We start from the raw sequence: 18,465 nt of genomic DNA on the forward strand, positions 1-18,465 counted from the left end.
GTATCGCCTCGGGCACAGGTTAGCCTCCTGTGTGTGAGCGTACACACGCACGCACACACACACACACACAACACAATGGCTGTGCTCTTTAGCTAATTAAGATGAAAAAGGATGGCATCCATTACCCGGTATTTAGAGGTCGAGACCCAATCCTGACCAATTTATTCCCCCACTCATCTCTCCCAACGGGCAAGCCTGATGGTGACTTGCCAGGAAAATGAAAACTCATGGACTTCTGCCCCGCTTGTCGAAGACCCCCTGGATACAGTGCAGAGAAGCAAAAAAGGAAAAAAGACCCTCTAAATTTGCTTCCTGTGGCCTCATTTGAGTTTTTGGGTCGGGGTTCATACATAGAGAAAGGAAGTCGACTTTCTGCGAGTAGGGCTACAACTAATAATTATTGTAGTAATCTATTATTCTAACAATTAAGCAAGTAAAAATGGCCAGATTCAACACATTTTTCATTAAACCATGTAAGCATTTTTTATGCAATAGTAGAAATACATCAAAAAATGGAAATAAACAATTTAGTTCATTTCTTCAAATAAAAAAATTTGCATTTTATTGCAACAGATGCAATGACAGCATTACTTTAGTAAATCTTTACTGGGTGAAGTTAAAACTATACCACTTGAGGAGTTTTAGCTAAGACAGATTTATGGAATATAAAATGCAAAATATCTGTATTAGTCTAAATACTCCCATAAATGATTAATCGACTAATGAATTGGTAATAATCAATAATCACTATTCATACAAATAGTATTTTTTCAGCCGTAGTTTCTGTCAGTTCATGGATACAACGACGTTATCACGCATTCAAACCTCTGGAACCTCGCAGCAAACATCAAAGTTTTTGGTATTTTATGTGATGGGTACGGTACATCTACTGTTCCAACTGAACGAGTCGGAGCAAATCAGCTTCATCTTAGAGTGGCCTAGTAAAAGTCCAGAGCTGACTAAAGTGTGCAAGACTTGAACGCGTCTCTGAAGGTTCGACTCTTACCCCAAAATCGGTGGATCTGCAAACTATTGATTCACTACACTTTTAAATATATAGATATTTTAAAGAAATTTCTAAAAAGAAATTATGTTCTTCTTCTTTTATTATTTCCTTTCGGTTAAAATAAACTTTTTGAAATTAAATATCAAGACATATGCAGCTGTCTAAGCAGCTACATGTATGTAGGGGAAGTGTACAATAATTGCTTCATTCCCCACATGGTCCAGCTGAATTCCCCTCTGCTGAACTTTCCTCATAGCACTGGCACTAATCTCTTCCTCACTGGGGCGAATTATGCCCGAACCTTTCAGGATGCTGGGAAAATAAACAAAGATGGAGTCAAACCAGATGGTCTAAGACTTCATGTTCCTCTGATGGTTATCTGAATGCAGCCAAGGTGCAGATCGCACTTTTCTTGTGGTTTCAATACAATGTTCTAAGAGTTTGGGTAAATGTGCGAAGGTGAGATTCACACACATTCCCCCACACCTATCATTGTGAGCGTCCCTGTGAGAGGTCAAAGCACACGGCCATCCGTCATGCTGTCAGGTGGAGGCGTCCCCGGGGGACGAGGTCCTCACTGCAGGACGATCTGGAGACCCATCACAGGCAGTGTTAACAGAAACCCGTTTAATGACTTGATTGGTTCGTGAAGGGGGTCAGGGTGGGCTGGTCCCGGTGGAGAGAGGAATGAGGTTGTGGAGTGGAGGATGTAGCTGAGGCCGACGGTCAGCGCAGACACAAGAGATGAGCCAAGAAACCAGAACAAAATGCCAACAAATGAAACCCTTTTTAGGTCTTTTCCAATTCAACTTCTGACTGCCGTCCGTCCGTCCAGATTCATACTTTCACTGATTCTTCCCTCTTTCTACTCCTTCCTTCCTGTCTCTGTTGTTGCAGCTTCCACATTTCACAGCGAAAATAAATATTAAACTCATTATGAACTTTAGTGTTTGCACTTTGAATCCCACTTCAAAACATTTCGAAGATTTAGACATGACAGACCTGTCGCAGCTTGACTTTAAATCAAGTAACAAAACATGAAGCGCTATGATTGCATGTTTATCTGATGAACCTCATCTCTCTCTCTCTCTCTCTGTTCCCTGATAGATTTATACTGCACCCTGGAAGTGGACTCATTCGGTTACTTTGTGAGCAAGGCCAAGACCCGGGTCTTCAGAGACACCGCAGAGCCTCAGTGGAACGAAGTCAGTCGCCACCTGACGAGTCGCCGCTGCGCGCGCCTCCTGTCCAATCAGCCGTTTTAAATCTCCCTCTCTCCACCTGCGTCGTTTTCCAGGAGTTTGAGATCGAGCTGGAGGGATCCCAGTACCTGCGGATCCTGTGCTACGAGAAGTGTTTCGACAAAAGCATGCTCAACAAGGACGACAACGAGATTGTGGACAAGATCATGGGCAAAGGCCAGGTCCAGGTGAGGTCTGCCGGCCAGCTGTCAAACAAAAATATGTCACGTTTGTTCACATTTTTTCTCCGTGTGAGTCACTTTAATGAGTCGTCTAGCCTGTCTGTGCTGTAAAGTGGTTCTGTAGTGGCGGCTTGTTGTGAAAGTGGCTAGATTAACAGTCTGGGAGTACATTTTAACGGGGATTTCCACTGTTTTGTTGGGAGGAATCTCTTTAAGTTCCATTTTAAAGTGGAATGGGTGGTTTCATTTTCTGCTTTGTATCAATGTTGAGGTCACGGTCCGCCGTAGTGTCGCGCTTCCATTTTTCCTTGAAGTCACGGGAAATCAAATAAAGCTTGGCTCCTTCTGTAACTTTCCTGCAATTCAGCACGACTTTTACAGTTAGTTCTGCCGCAATTCAAGCAGCAGAACCTCTCAGCATGAGGCCTCTGACGGATGGAAACGCTCCCATCTTTCAGCGATGTCCCCATTCTTCCTCCAAACTTGCACTGAAGTGAGCGTGTGGCTGCTTATTTATAACCCTCCCTCTTGTGCTCTTCACATTTCAAAGGACATATTCGTCGCTTTTAAGCCTTTTGGAGGGGATTTGTTTATGGCGTGCGGAGTCAACAGGTAAAAGTAGAATCCGGGACAAGGTTTTCCTTACAAGTGTCACACCTCAGATATCAAAGAAAGTGGGGCAAACACAAAACTTCTCCAAAATATCTTGTGCTTTGTTGTTTCTCCGCAAACCTAAATCTCCTGCTATAAATCTTTAAAAACAACAAAAAAAACGACTTTGGATGGAAAATGTTGAACCCGCATGTTATTGTTCACATTCCTTATTTGTTACTACAGCTTTCCATGCCTTCCCCTCTCAGTTTGAAGATTTATGTCCTTGAGTTTTGCCTTTGATTTCCTCTGAAAAACAAATGGAGTGACAGAAGCGCAGCACCAACCATGCATCCTTCATGATCCACTCAGATCTTGCTGCGGTGTTTTTCTCCGTCTTTGCATCCACTCAGCTCGCTTCAGTCTAGCAGTTTAGCCCAAAGTAAGCGAATGCTTTACCTAACCAGGATTAGTTTCTACATAAGGATCTGTGCACATAAAGTGTAGCAAGTGTTCTGCTGCATGTTAAAGTTTCTCTTGCAGGAGTTCCCTGTATTTAGCTTTTCGAAGCTTTTAACTGACTCCATAGCGTAGAGCTGCCACCACCATGCTTCACCATGTAAAGTGCACAGAATCGACTCAATTGCAATTTAAAGTGATGAAAAGCTTTTAATATTTCATCACTTATTTTGGCAAATTATGTCACTCCACACAGCATATAGACTTTTACACTGTTCATTATGTATAGTCAAGAACTCTTACGTGTTTCTGTTAGGGCAGCAACTAATCATTTTAGTAATCAGTCTTTTTGATGATTGATTTGATTTTTAAACAATGGCACATTCATATAACCACAAAGCCTTTTTTGTGCAATATTAGAAATGTATGAAAAATGCAAATAAACACATAATTTAATTCCTTTTTAGAATAAGAAAATAAACAGTTCATAGGTGCCCTTGTTCATTTGTAGCAAAGGAATCATCCACATATAAAAATTAACATGTGAAAGGTTTATGTATATATTTTTTGGTGCAGCCTTCAGTAAATGGCTTTTTTTAAACCTGCTTACTCCAGTTAGCAATTAATCGATTACTAAATCAATTGCTTATTTTTCCAATAATCGATTAATCACAATTAATAGCTGTTTCTGGCAACAACTTTTTTCTTGTCCCTCTGAAACAGAGTAAATAGGAGTGAATAGTAAACACCACCCTTTTTTTCTTTCAAGAATTTTATAAACCTTTCACTTCACGATTATGTGTGGCTTTGTCTTAAGCTGTTGTGTGGAATCTGAATACGATACATAAACGTTAAAGTGCTCAAATGTGGAAAAAGTTCAAAGGACAGAACTGTTTTTACAGCCAGAGTATGAGAAACTTCACTTATATAGGCCGCTACTGAAAAACTAAATTCCCTTTTCTTGGTTAAATGCAACAATCCCACCTTCAAATGTTAGAAGATTTCATCTTTGATTTATAGCTGCACCGTATCTGACACCCTTAATGAAATGATTACCGATCTGTGAGCCAAATGCTGCTGCTGCTGCTGCTGCTGGGAATTTCCGCTTCCAGCCAACACCAGCCAAGAAAACATAAAAATAAACCGGCCACATGTTCGCTGGCTTTGTGTTGTTGAATGGGATCGGAGAATGGCATGTACTTTGTGAAGCTCTCAGGAGGATAGAATAGTATATCACAGCGTCTGATTACCCGGGAATGATCCACTGCACTGCAGCGACTTTGTTTGTGGATGCGGCCATGAAATTGATTGAAGATGTTCTTTTATTTCAAAATAAAATCCATAACCTGCTTGGCTTCTTTGAACCAGGCTGTGTTAACACAAGCTTCAGACATGGAATGGCTTCATCATACCTTGCAAAGGAAGACATGTGAACTGTAGATTCCATACCTAAAGAGACTCGCACCAAGACCTGAGCTTGTTGCTTTGTTGATGAATCAGAGTTTGGAAGGAGCCTTCAGTGTTTTGTTTTTCTCTCCAGAGACCATTTGATTTATTTAACAAGCTTTGCAGAACACTGACTGACCGTAAATGGGCATAGTGGTCTGTGAGTTTTCCTCTCTTTTTTTTTTTTTTTTTTTTTTGTAACCACTGTTGAGAAAGTTGTGCACTTATGTCATCAGAGGATGCTTTAGTCACTGCCTTAGATCGTTTGCATTTGTAACTGTCCTTCTTTTGATTCTTCTCTTGTCTTTTACCTACAGTAAAAGCATGGTGGTGGCGGCATCATGCTGGTGGAGACGCTTTTTCTTTAACTTTCTTTTTGGGTCTCAGAGACTTCAGACTGAGACAAAGGTTATTTACACACCTGATAGTTTTTGGTTTGATTAGGGACCAAAGTTGCAACATTTATTGCATTTTCAGCTGCGGTTCTCTCTGACGCTGCATTGTGTTCAAAGAACCAAACACTCTGGAACCAGTGGTGGCTCAAGAACCATTGACGAAAATTACACAAAAACCTCTAAAGACAGAGGTTTTCTTCTTCTTCTGTAAACAAGAGTATTTACATTTTAGCGGTTCTAAAATGTCTCTGTTGTGTTCATTAAAGGATCACAAATCATTTCTCCTATTTCTGTGGTTGCATTTACCCACAATACCCTGCCCTGTAGTCCCCCAATCTTGTAAAAGTCTTGAATTGTCCTTTTTAAACTTTTCAAACCACAACTAATGTTAAATTTCACTGTAACTTTGACGACCCCGCAAAACTTTAAGAAGTTTTCCTTTTTATGGCTCCCCCAAACCCCACACCCCACTCCCCCCACTTGTGGGAGACAATAAATCCTTAAAGGTTAGACAACACCAGTGCACCTGTGTGTGCTTTATGAAGATGCTTATCCACATGAGGAATTCCAGCATTTATTTCTCACCATGAAGCTGTTTGACAGCCTCAGACCAAACAAGATAACCTCTGACCTTTAAGGTCATGCTGCTAATCCTCAGTCACATGGCCACAGAGTCAGGCTTATACGCCTCTGGTCTGTCAATAAAATGGATTCTCAATAGCAGCATGGAAAAGCTTTGTCTCCAAACTCTTCATATGACTTCTTTGGGCAATATGGACTTAAACATCATTAATTGGACCTTATCAATTAATAAATCAGAATTCTTGTAAGAAATGTATCACAATAAATGTATTTATTTATTTTGAGCTGGTGACAGTCAAAACAGAAGGAAAAAAAAAATAATTTTACATAGTTTGTTTCAAAAGGAACAGACTGAAGATATGAGATGTGATGATTTCCTTCCCCTCTCATTCTCATCAAAATATACAATCATTTCAATCTAACCCTTAAAGTTCTGCCACATCAAATGACACGTAAATCTCTCAAAATTGAATTTACTGTTATTTAGCACATTTTGTTTTTATAGCATCTCAAATTTGTTGGCTCAAATAGCTGGTGGGAACTTAATTGAGCTTTGAACTTGTTTCACTAAAAAGTAAACCCTCTTGTCTTCAGAGGGCTGGTTATATAACTGTTCAGCTGAACAAACGTGGTGCTTTGTCCAGTAGAAACGCATCATATCATGCAGCTTCAGCAAATCTTTGAGCTGGTAAACCTAACCACCCCTTTTTCCCAAACCAGCATTTTAGTTCTTGTGCCTCAGGAGTTTTATGACCAAAATCATCCTAATCGTTAGGAAGTCTTCTTCTAAGACAAGGCGATGGCTTCCCTGGAGAAATCCAGGAGATAAATAAATCCCTTAGATGATCCCAACAGACGCCACATTGTGCCGTTACTGAATGTTCTGTTCTCCGTGCTGTTTGTAGAAAACATCTGTGGTATCTTCAGCATCCCTGTTTTTGTTCGTCGCGCATTGCTGCTGCAGCAGCTTATATTTCATTATGCGGGATCTCCTGTGGAGTTGTGTCCCCAGCAGAGGGACACCACCCCACCCAGCGTGTCCTGGGGGCCTCGGCGAGGTGTAACCTGATAGTCCTGAGCAGCTTCCCAGAAATAACGAGAGCCAGAAAAGTTGGATTACGTTTACCAACAGACAAAAGGGCGATAAAGTTGTTTGTCTCTGAAAGCTCTAGCCTTTCTCTCTCCCTCCCTGAAACTTGCAGTGGTGGACAGGGCTACATGCATTAGCTCGGCGTTGCAGTAATGCGAAGCTGTGGGTGCTGAGGGGTTGTAAAGTATGAGGCGAGCACTTTCATTTCCACTTTAGAGAGGAGGGCTCCTATAATTCTACATGGGGGCATTAAATGCAAAGTTTGGCTTGCTGTATGGAGGGGTTTTATTGGGGGGGGAAATGCAGCTGCTGGGAAAAGGAGCAGGAGCGGTCATCTGGAGAATTCACTTTAAAACTAAACGTACGAGCCACGACGTCTAATTACGATCTGATTGCGCTCATTAGAAATTTGTGGCGGAGTTCTGGTCTCTGGTTTGTCTGCAAAATAGGAAAATACGAGGACCGCATTCATTTAGAAGATTATTCTAACCATCCTACTGTGAGGGGTCGCTAATCATTCATACTGGGAGCAGATTGATACTGAGATGGCACTTGAAACTGACATTAGCATCCTGCATTAGCGATTAGCACAATTAGTATCACTAAACAGCAGCATCAATATGCATATTACAAAGAAAGTAGATTTACAGAAGGGCTGCCGAAATTTGCAAACTTTCATGTTTATGAGCAAAGTACGTAGACGTCACACAGCAGTACGTAATAACAGAAGTAATAACGGATGGAGTTGATTATGGATTGATTTTAAAGTTTATACGTTAATGAAAGCCTATGGTCACAAGATCATAATACAAAGGAAGCCAATAAAAAAGAAAACACAACTAATAGCAACGGTGTTTCATGGATCATTACCTGCAATGTGGATGTGTTGTCAGAATCAAGAGTGGGCAGATTGTGATGCGGTGCGATTCACTGTCGCAGACTTCCTCCACAAGTTCGTAATCATAATTTTCTGTCATTGTTTACGTCCTGGTTTACCACATCTGTTTTTTTATGGTGCAGAATCATAACGCATGAGTCACACCAATGACATAAAAATCTAATAAAATGGGGCATTTTTGGGGCTGTGAATAGATCAGAATTGGGCCATGCAGTAAAAAAAGGCACATATTGTTTGCAAACGGGCAAAAAAAGTTAATTTGGGTCGCATTTCCATGCTGTGTGAATGCAGCCAATAGCTCCTTTACATCTTTGTGGTTCATTTTTACACCTCATTGAAACAAAAAATAAAATTAGTCTTACTTTCTCCAAATTTTTGAGCTTCCAACTGGCCAGTCATCAGTCAGATGATTTTACCTCTGGTCTAGTCTCCCAAACACTGCGCTAACATTAGGTTGGCAGGGCAGTGAAATTCAGAAAATGCTGTTTTTATGGAATTTATGCCTAAAACTCTCAACCGTTTTTTTTTTTTCTTTTTTCAATATATGACACTTTTGTTAAAAATGTCTTCCCCTTGGGACTTGCAGAGTTGTGGCATTTCCTGCTGTGTTTGTTTTGAGCACAGAGTTGGTGTGATCTTAACGAGAGCGTGTGTTCGTGTCATGCTTCAGTGTGTAAGTATTGATATAAATTAGCAACTAATACATGGAGTCATTTATTTTGTATCCGCTCCCCTCCCTGTCATTCGACGCTGCGATCCGTCATTTTCCCACTCTGCACGCCCCCTGCGGTCACACACACGCAATCTTACACACAGCTGTCAACAACACTAACAGATGGGGCGCTGCTCTTGAGCTCTACTGCTCGGGGACAAACCACAGGCTCGCATGCACACACAACCGGGTGATGGGGTAATCCATTGTAAATGATATCAATTACCAGCTGTAATACTCTGTGTTTATTAGCTCGGACCTCTTGTTTGGCGAGATGTGTGTGTTGGAGCTTCAGCTACCAGGGTTGTGGACATTCATATGAAATAGCCAACAATAAGACAAACAAAAGCATTATTTATTCGTATTGAGGCTTTATTTCTTTAAGCATTTTCCTGCAATGTGCCGTTGTCCTTAGCAACTATGTTTTTTAATTAGTCTCATCTTTCACACTCCTCCTGTTACAGCATATGGCATTTTTTCTTTATTGGTGAGGAGTCCCAATTAAGCCAACTTCCTCATCAGTGGATCCTTGATCAGCGAAGCTGATAGCAGTGTTTTGATGGATCTCGACGATTTCCTTGTCATAATCCAACAGAGGGGTTCGTCCATCACAACTCTCCTGTTTGTCCCCGTTAAAAACCTAAGAACGCCTCCCCACCCCGCCTCAGGAATACGCTCACTCTAACGAACTACATTCAAACAGTTCATGCCGAACATCAAATAAACTTGTTTTTTCTTGTCAACAGATGAGCTTTGTCTGCTGACCTGCCTAAGCTAGCTGCCATCTTATACAAAGACAAAGCACACATGGTTTCATCATTTTTACTTTGTTTGGATATTTTTGATCTGATGTTCTGATGCTGCACAATGTAAACAATTTTAAGTGAAACAGTTCTGGAAATCTATTGCTGATCTTTAAGTCATTATTATATGTTTGTTTTGCAAAAAAAAATGTTAAAAACCCTTTGAGTCTTTTATAAGCCAACTCTATTCATAAAGCAACTCAAAGAGCTGCAAGCAGAACAAGCTTGCAGCTCTTTGAGGGGCAGATATTACATTTCCAGTAATATCGTGACATAGAAACCTCACAGGAAAAAGGTTTTCAACTGGGTTTTACAGGTATCTGCAGCTTTACATTATTTGTGGTGACTGCTATACTGGCAATGTTAAGAAAACATCTAACAAAATCCAGAATCCAGCCAGTAACAAGTTCACAAATTCCCAAGCTGCTGCTGGCCTCTGTACAACTCGGAGGCGTTAGACATGCTTCTGCTTCAGCAGAGATGAACAGTGCACTGTGACCCGTGTAGGAAGAGTTAAGCTGAGAATCTTTTTTGATGAGTGTACCCAAGTGACAGAACAAAAGCACAATGTAGAAAGGTCACTTAAAGGCCGAAGGACTTCAACAGGACGTCCTTCATAATGTCATCTGTCCCTTATCCCACATGTCTCTCTTGCTTTCTTTCTTCAGAAAAACACTACTACATAAAATGACTATGTTGTCTAAGGAAGTCCATCTTTATAATCACACCTCATTATAAGATTACATAATCTTTCAGGAAAGTCTAATGGATACACAACAGATGTATGATTTCCTACCAGAAACATGCACATGTGGCACATGTGGAGCAGGCGATGGGAGGGAAACAAAGAAGTCGGATCGGGGGGAAGAGAATAGGAATGAAAGCCCCAGATGGTGGCCAATTATGGGATGCTGGGAGTTAAAGTGAGAACAAAGGAGCTCATCACAGCCTGAAAAATGAAATGCTCTCCAGAGAGGGACGACATGAATCTGGGTGTGCACTTACCACCAACCGTTTGTCTTGAGAGTCAGAGTTCAGAAATAATTGCCTGAAGGGGGGTTTTCAAATGCTTGAACAGTGAACTGCATCCAGATATAATTGATAGGTGCATGAGAGGCTCTAAAAGCTCTTCAGTTTTTGTGTGTGTGTGTGTTGATGCCCATCGGGATCCGCTGGCTGTTTCTTATTGTCTCACTTTGTCATCTTTAACTTTCTTACCCAGATTTCCCAAACAAAGCCGCTCCTCTGCAAATATAGAAAGGAATTGCAGACAATGCTTGTCAGTCTAAGAATAATTTGTTCCATTTCATCATGTCCTCTGCGACAACTTCTCTCACTTTGTAACCTTTGGGGGCGGAAACCACCCCAGTTCAAGATCTTCTTCTCTTGTTATTCCTCACACAAACCTCCGAAGCACTCATTCCTCGGCTGTCCTCAAGCTGTACAGTTATTGACAACAGATGACAAAAGAATCACCTCGACTTTTCTCATCGCAGTCCCAGTTTGACTCTCAGAGGGACAAAGCTCATTTCATGCCGCAAACTGCCTGCCAGGACACTGTGAAGCTCTGTCCCATGGATTATCAAAGATTCTCCACAGCTCTGGCTTTGTTAAATCCCTCTTTGGCCAACACCCAGTTCTGCTTTGAGACCGGACCTTTGATCTATTACCGCTTCTACCTGGGGTTAATAGTTACAGTTAAAGTTGATGTTGGATCAATGCATAAGATCAAAATTGATTGGATAAAGAGTTTGACATTTTTTTGAAATGGTAAAAATGGTCCCAACAATAAGCACAGGTACTTTTACACATGCACAGATATTTTGAGACTATTTTCACTCCATATAATACTCATTAAAAACCAAGGTTGGGGTGTTTTCCACCCAGAGTGTTCACATAAAGCATATATGAGCCACCAACAATGGCTCATATAGCTAAAGATTTTCAGTCTCCTTGTACAAAGTCTGATCACAGCCTCTGTGTACATGATGGAATCATAACAATACTATATATACTGTATGTATTCAATTAAGTGAGAGGGCTCTACACTAGCTGTAGTAATTATCATTTATTTTATTTTTTCATTTCAAGGACAGATCTTTGTGGTAAACAAAAACGAGTAGATTTACATAAACAGCCCTAAGTGTCTCGCTGCCTCCTCTTTCCATAATCAGATTTCACATTACTTGCAGATTCTGGTCTCCACCACCAGCTTCAGCTTTTTTTTTTTTTTTTTCCACCAAAACCCCAGTGGGATCAGAATACTAAATTCCTCTTCCTCATGTTGTTTTTGGCAACCTTCCGGCCAGTATTAAAGTAAGTGTGCCTTGGAGATGCGCTGTGTCCATGCTCTGAGAGCCTGGTCTATCTTTTAAAGTGGTTAGCCAGGAGATCAGAGCCGTTCCTGGAGGAGTTAACTTTTGTTCAACTCTTTGTGAACCCCTCCCCACACACTCACACACACACACACACACACACACACACACACGCACACGCACACGCACACACACACACACACACACACACACACACACACACACACGCACAGTACCCTACAGAATGTGATGTGAAGCTTTTAATCAGTCGCCACATTGTTCTGGTGTTCTGTTCAGTTGTTTGTAGTTCCACACATTATCGTGCTGGAAAGGTGATCCTTTCTGAAATCTGTTTTTGAGATGTGATGGAAAGGACACCACAAAATATCAAGACTGTAAAAGAAAACTATAAACTTCTTGTATTCTGTTTTATTGTAGCCATATTATCCCTTTTGTAGAGAAAATTACTTCAATAAATAAACTTCCCTGTCTTCTTCAGCAATGTTTTGCAGAACATAACCTTTATTTCTGAGAAACCAAAGACATCTACAAAACATGACATAAAACTTGTAAAGTATCTTGAGTCATAACATTTAAGTGCGTCACGGTACATTATATCGATACATCTTGACTGCTGAGGAACATTTTTTTTGCTAAATGTTTCCCCAGAAGCCTCACTAAGAATTTACCAGGTAGTGCAGCGTGTCAGTGGGATTACAGACATCCCACATTCCCCTACAGCCTTGATGAAATCTACAGCAGTTCGGATGTTACCACAGAGTGTTGCAATAGCTTGAACACCATAGAGGATTCTAATATTATCCATGTTCATGGTAAAAAGAAAGTACACCTTCTATTAACTCCAGGATTCCAACAACTACATGATCTGACCTACAGCTCTGTTCAAAAATAACCCTCACCTCAAGTTTGCAAAACCACACTCATGCCTTTGCACCGTGCCATTATTCATTAACGATGATGGCAAAATGGAAAAGTTTGAGAGAACCTAAACTGACCCCGAAAACCTTAGTTACACTTCTGGAAAACATTCAGATTCCTCTTCAAGCATTTTCCCAATTACTCTCAATACAGTTTTTTCTTCCTTTATGTTATTTGAGATCTGAAAACACAGTATATTTGTCAGATTTGTCAATTTCTGCAAATAAATGGTCAATTTAATTAAAAAAAATATTTAGTCAAAAGTGTATAAAAAACCACCAAATGCTATATTGCTATATTTAAAGTCATGCTACAAAGTAAAGCCCTCGATTGGGTCTACAGAAACTCCTGTTGGAAAACAGTATCTGTCAAGAAATGACAGATACCACAGCATACAGAACATCATTGAAAGGTGAGCTAAGATACCACAGCATACAGAACATCATTGAAAGGTGAGCTAAGTTGAACTCCACCTAAAATATTTCACTATAGACTTTGTATTACCAGGATATAGTGCTTGGTGTTTTCCTGTGCTGTAAAATATTACACCCTGCTGATTTGCATACATAGACTAATGACTCTGATTGGTATGCAAGATAAAGAATCCTAATTGAGATAGGCCTGGTTCAGATATAAAGATGTGTCATTTTAAGGTCTCTTGATGCCTGGACCAATATATTTGATGGTATACAATATATTGAGAATTCATGTCTAATTCTCCAATAAGACTGTTTTTTTGTTCTGCACCGTACGGCTATGAAATGAAACATAATCATTGCAGAAATAAGCTTTGCATTTATCGCAAAGCTTATTTCTGTGTTACTCTGTGGAAAACTCCAGTGTCCATGAGCTCCCAGCCTTAAGCGCATACTCATGCTAACTCCACAGGACAGAGAGAACAAAGTCCAGACAGCAACCGACTGCTCATTAGTAATCTTTCCCAGGCTTTTAAGGCTCTTTAATTGGAGCCCCAAAACCCTGAAATACTGTTTTTAGTCTCTTGCCCTAACATTGACATTTAACCCTAGTGTGAGAAGGGGTTGATGCTTAGTTGTGCTATTTTAATTTGACATTTTGAAGACCAAATGTGTGTTGCACGACTAATAAAATACTTGGGTTTACAGACTCTACAGTTCCAGTGATTATTTAAGATCTCAGAATTCATATTGTTGTTGTTTACTCAGTTATTGCTGAGGGTACGATCCCAATTGACATTATGTCCTTCACATGGCAGAACTGAGCTGTGCCAGCCGTTTGATCCTGATTTATTACTTCCTGTCCCAAGGCAAGGGAGGGAAAAGGCCTGTTTCCTGTCCAACTGTGCAGATGTTAAGAACTGGTTCTGGTTTTCTAATCACTAAAGCTAGCATAAAATTATCTGTTCTATTTCTAACTAAGGAATGTAAAACAAGTGTGCTATGGAGAAGTACCAATATTCGGTGCCTATCAAATGTGGTCATACTCCTTTTAGTACATGTTGTTGTACATGTACTAAAAGGTTCACGGTGCAAAGTTATGTGACAGACCAATTTACGGGCAGCTCTATACTGGAATTGTTTGGATCAAGGTCAATTCATGTGTTAGAAAAGCACAGTCAAAATTATTTAGAGTGGAGTCCTATTTGTGAAGTTAGGGACCACCACTGAAATCTGCAAACACTTGAGATCCACTATATCAACTATTATAGCTTCCTGCAGCTCAAACTCCAAATATACCTTTAAAATCCATTAATACACAGTGGAAACTACCATCTACACTGCAAAAACAGAAAGTCTTACCAAGTGTTTTTTGTTTCTCTGGTTTCTTGGGCAAATAGTTTAACATAGTTGAAATAAGACAAAACTAGCTCCTAAGTAACTTTTCAACAAGGTATTGGAGCTTATTTTAAGTAAATAACTTCATTATATATGCTAGTTATTATTTCATCAATATTAAGGAATTATTGACTTAAAAGAAGCTCCTATATCTTGTCACTTTTTGTGTTGGTTTATCATAAAACGTTCATATAAGACACATTAAACTTTGAGGTGATGAAATAAATACTTAAGCAGGGCTTTAGAAAGGCATTCCTTTAAAGCTGCTTTGGCATTTTTCTAAACACTTCCACAGATATTATTAGAACTCTTTCTGTGTGACCTTTACGTTGGGAGAGCTCCGTTTTTGGCCCAGTGATGACAAAAAGGTTAATGGGAGCTGCTCAAGTCTCTCCAGACTTCAGAATGTTTTGAACTTGTTCAAGTTAACAGTGAGGTCATGCAGCTGCACCACATCCACCCTTGGTGCTGACAAGTCAGGGATCAAAGCAATTACATTTGATCTTCTTCAACATTACCAGCTCTACCGACACTTTCTCTCTCTGACTCTGTCTCTGTCTCTCTTCTTTCCAAAAATATAACCCGGTAAAATGGCCTCTTCACTCCAGCGTTGTTGCGAACTGCTGAAACGAAGCACTTAAAACGACCTTGGACATCTACGCAGTTATCTGCTGCTCTTCAAATGATGAATTGTTCCGCTCGAAGCAGCCTGTTGTATAACCGCCGTGGCGTGAATTCATCTGAGCAAAGCGTTTTTTAGTGGCTGTATTATTTTCCAAACCTGTCCCTGGCAGAACGCTGGTGGGCGCCGGCTCGAGCGCGTACCTCTTCCCTCTGGTCTCCGGGCTTGCAAAGAGCCGAGTGGGTGTTTGTGAAGGCGGGCACCTCAAAAGTCAATTTCTCGCAGTCGCAAATTCTTCGAATTATGCAATGTACATTCTGTAATAGCCGGGAGAGGGATGTGTAGTTTGCATGTGGGTTCCAGGAGTCGGGGAAGAGTTGTTTGGGTTGATAGCATCTCCTCCTCTTTGCGTTGTCTCCTCTTCCTCTCATGTTTCACTTAAACTTCACTAATCCTGCTACCTGGCATTAATCATTCACAGGAAGCAGTTCAGTTTGGTTTCAGATCCGTCTCATTTCTGTGTGATTTGGAGGAAGAATAAAAGGAGGAGGACTGAGAACAATGCAGAGTACAGAAGAAGAAGTCGAGAGAAGACTTGGAGTCAGAATAGTTAGGGAGAAAATGTTAAGCTCCTCTTTCAATCATCGCTGGATGCTAAAGCTGAGAGTTTTATCGATTAAGTGATTGGTTTTTCCACTGGCATGTTAATGGATTGTTCACCTGCAAATGAGGCTTGACGGCAAAGTGATTTATCTTTTTCAAGGGCCTTTGTTTTATTGGATACAGTGAAGAGGAACGGGAGGGGGAAGGATGGATGTTTTCGTGACTGGATAACTGACCTGGTTTCACCGGAACACAAAAACGTCAGTGCTTATAAAACTAGTCAGGATTTTTTTGGGATTTTGGTGTGGCTCGGCTTTGGTTTTGATTTGTTTGGAAGCAAAACATTCTGAGCAAGTTTTATGTTGGAAAAACCCATGTGGAGAAAATTTTTAAGATTTAAGCATTCACATGCTTGTAGGTCCCTAAATTATACCGTTTTGTCATTCATAACAGACAAAACAAGTCTAACAAACTGATGTCCGCTTGTTAATTAGTAATTCATGACTAACCACTTCAGCCTTGCACAAAAATGTATTTGGAGAAACCGGAGATTTTTTGAATTGGCATGTTTCCATCGAACAAATTTATTGTTGTAATTCCAATTTGCGCAGTTTTATGGTCAATGGAAACACATGTTGTAAGTACCTCCAAACAGATCTATTTGCCTTGTTCCTGAGTGATTAATGCACCAGCCTTCACCTTTCAAGCTGAAAGACAGAGTGCAGCAACAAGTGTGGGAGGGGCCACGCTGGCATTTTCTCAGGCATCATAATAGACAAGTTTGTACCTTAGCAACACTTTGTTTAAATAATTGGTTATGTCTTGTTACCAGCATTTGGAGGTTCTGCAAATGGAGAACAGAATAAACTAAAGCATCAAAAAGAACATACGTTTTGAGTACTGAGCTCAACATTAATGAAAGCTGCTCAGTTGCGCTCGTAGGTATTTTGCTTAGCTCTGCGAAAGCCTAGCAGCTCCTGTCTGTCTGCTGTCTGCTCAACTTCAAGCACAGCGCCTCCTCTCGATTATTCTCCTGACTTCCTAGAAAGCCAAAGTGACACTGCGTTGTCGTCGCCTTGAAATATTTAGACCATCCTACTTTTCTCTCCCACACTTCTTCTCCTATGTTCCCAAGTTGCATAACCCCATCTCATGCCGTGTAACTCAGGATCATGCTGTCACTTTTTCTTCTCTTGGTCCCACCATGGCCCACCCACTTCCTCTCGTGTAATCTTCCAGGTGGCTGCGTCCGGTCAGCACACTTAAGATAAATTATTCAAGCAGGTCAGCAACAGCTAAGTCCTTTGAGGCTGCACTCTCTCCAACCCTGAAACTGGGTCACGATCCTTAGATGTAACACAACCTCCTCTTGGTATGTGATTGTAACTTTTGTTTGTGTTTAGTTTGTGTTTACATTACATGGTTTTTTTAAAAAAAATTACATATATTACAAAATTATATTACATGTATTACAATTACAAAAATTACATTCATCGAGTTCACACAATTGAGGCTGAATTAAAATTTGTTTTTGTTTGTTTTTTTGCACGATCATTCATACTAATAGTTAAAATGTTAAATGGTGAAATGCGACTGCATTCAGATTCATGTAAGATTTAGCACAACAAATGAAAGTGGCACATAAGATTATTTTCCCCCCTGGATCAATAGATTGCAATTCAGCCAGACTGCCTTGAAAAAGTCTGACACAGGCAAAAAAACATTTTTTAATTTGGGTCACATTTATAAGCTGTGTGAACATTGTCAATTTCATCATTAGCATACTACTTAGAATTGCAACTTTGGTTCTACCTATTTCGTTAGAGCAGACTACATATCACTGTTGTTTTCATTGATAAATCATTACAAATGTTCATATGAATTAGATGCATCGAGAAGTTGCCTGTTTTTTGCTGGATGACATCACTCTTCAGTGTGGGTCCCACTACTGAGTGAATAATTTCCAATACCACTAATGTATGTCACGGCAAAGTCAGACGAGGTAGAAATTATGTGGAGGTATGTTGAAATATATTTTCTATCACGTGTCTACGGTTTGTTCAGACTGAGAGAATGAGATTCTCTGCTGGTAACAAGAAGGCTAAAACAAGTCACGACATCATCTGCCAATGTTATACTTTTGAGTAGTACATTTATTACATTACAAATGACCAATTAAGAATATGTTAAAGATGAAGCTTTCTGTTTATAAAATGATGTCAGTCTTACGGAACTTTTCAGGACGCTCATGAAATCATTTCCATTCACACACACACATTCACACGCTGACGAATGTGCGAATGGATTGTAGCCACAGCTGCCCTGGAGCAGTCTGACGGAGACGAGGCTGCTATATTGTGCCGTCGGTCCTTAAAACTGGATAACCCACATTCTGTGACATCGATGCCAAAGTCATGATTCTCCATTCGGATTTGTGCCCTAACAGTTGCAGGGTGACTCTCTGTATCTGTAAGAACCTTTTTTTTTTTTTATTGCACCCTAAAACAAAGTAGATCATCTCTGACATACAGTTTATGTCAAATGATGTCATACGATAAGGATCATGTCCACTGGTGTTGTACTGAGTTTCATTCAAGGTCAACTTAAAGTTTTCGTTCTGCTCTGGCAACAGAACCGACTATTTATTTTCACCACGAAGTTGTTTGTCTCATGCTCATAATGGTGTCTTTTTTAGCACGCTGCCACTCAGCCTCAGAACGACACAGTTTGCTTTCTGCGCTAACTCGAGTTCTAATCTTGTCTTCCT

At 40.3% G+C, this 18,465-nt stretch overlaps 1 protein-coding gene across 5 annotated transcripts in view; it reads left to right on the plus strand.

The window, feature by feature from the left end:
* The window catches only part of abr (ABR activator of RhoGEF and GTPase), a 121,211-nt gene that overhangs the window by 80,678 nt on the left and 22,068 nt on the right, over positions 1-18,465 (plus strand). For all 5 annotated transcript variants that reach the window (XM_055043360.1, XM_055043361.1, XM_055043363.1 and 2 more), the window contains 2 exons: positions 2,114-2,211; positions 2,304-2,435. In XM_055043360.1, coding sequence (XP_054899335.1) covers positions 2,114-2,211; positions 2,304-2,435 — 230 coding nt within the window. The remainder of the gene's footprint in view (positions 1-2,113; positions 2,212-2,303; positions 2,436-18,465) is intronic.

This window comes from Poeciliopsis prolifica, unplaced genomic scaffold, assembly GCF_027474105.1.
Source record: "Poeciliopsis prolifica strain line A6 unplaced genomic scaffold, Auburn_PproV2 SCAFFOLD019, whole genome shotgun sequence".
In the NCBI taxonomy this organism is placed as follows: Eukaryota; Metazoa; Chordata; class Actinopteri; order Cyprinodontiformes; family Poeciliidae; genus Poeciliopsis; species Poeciliopsis prolifica.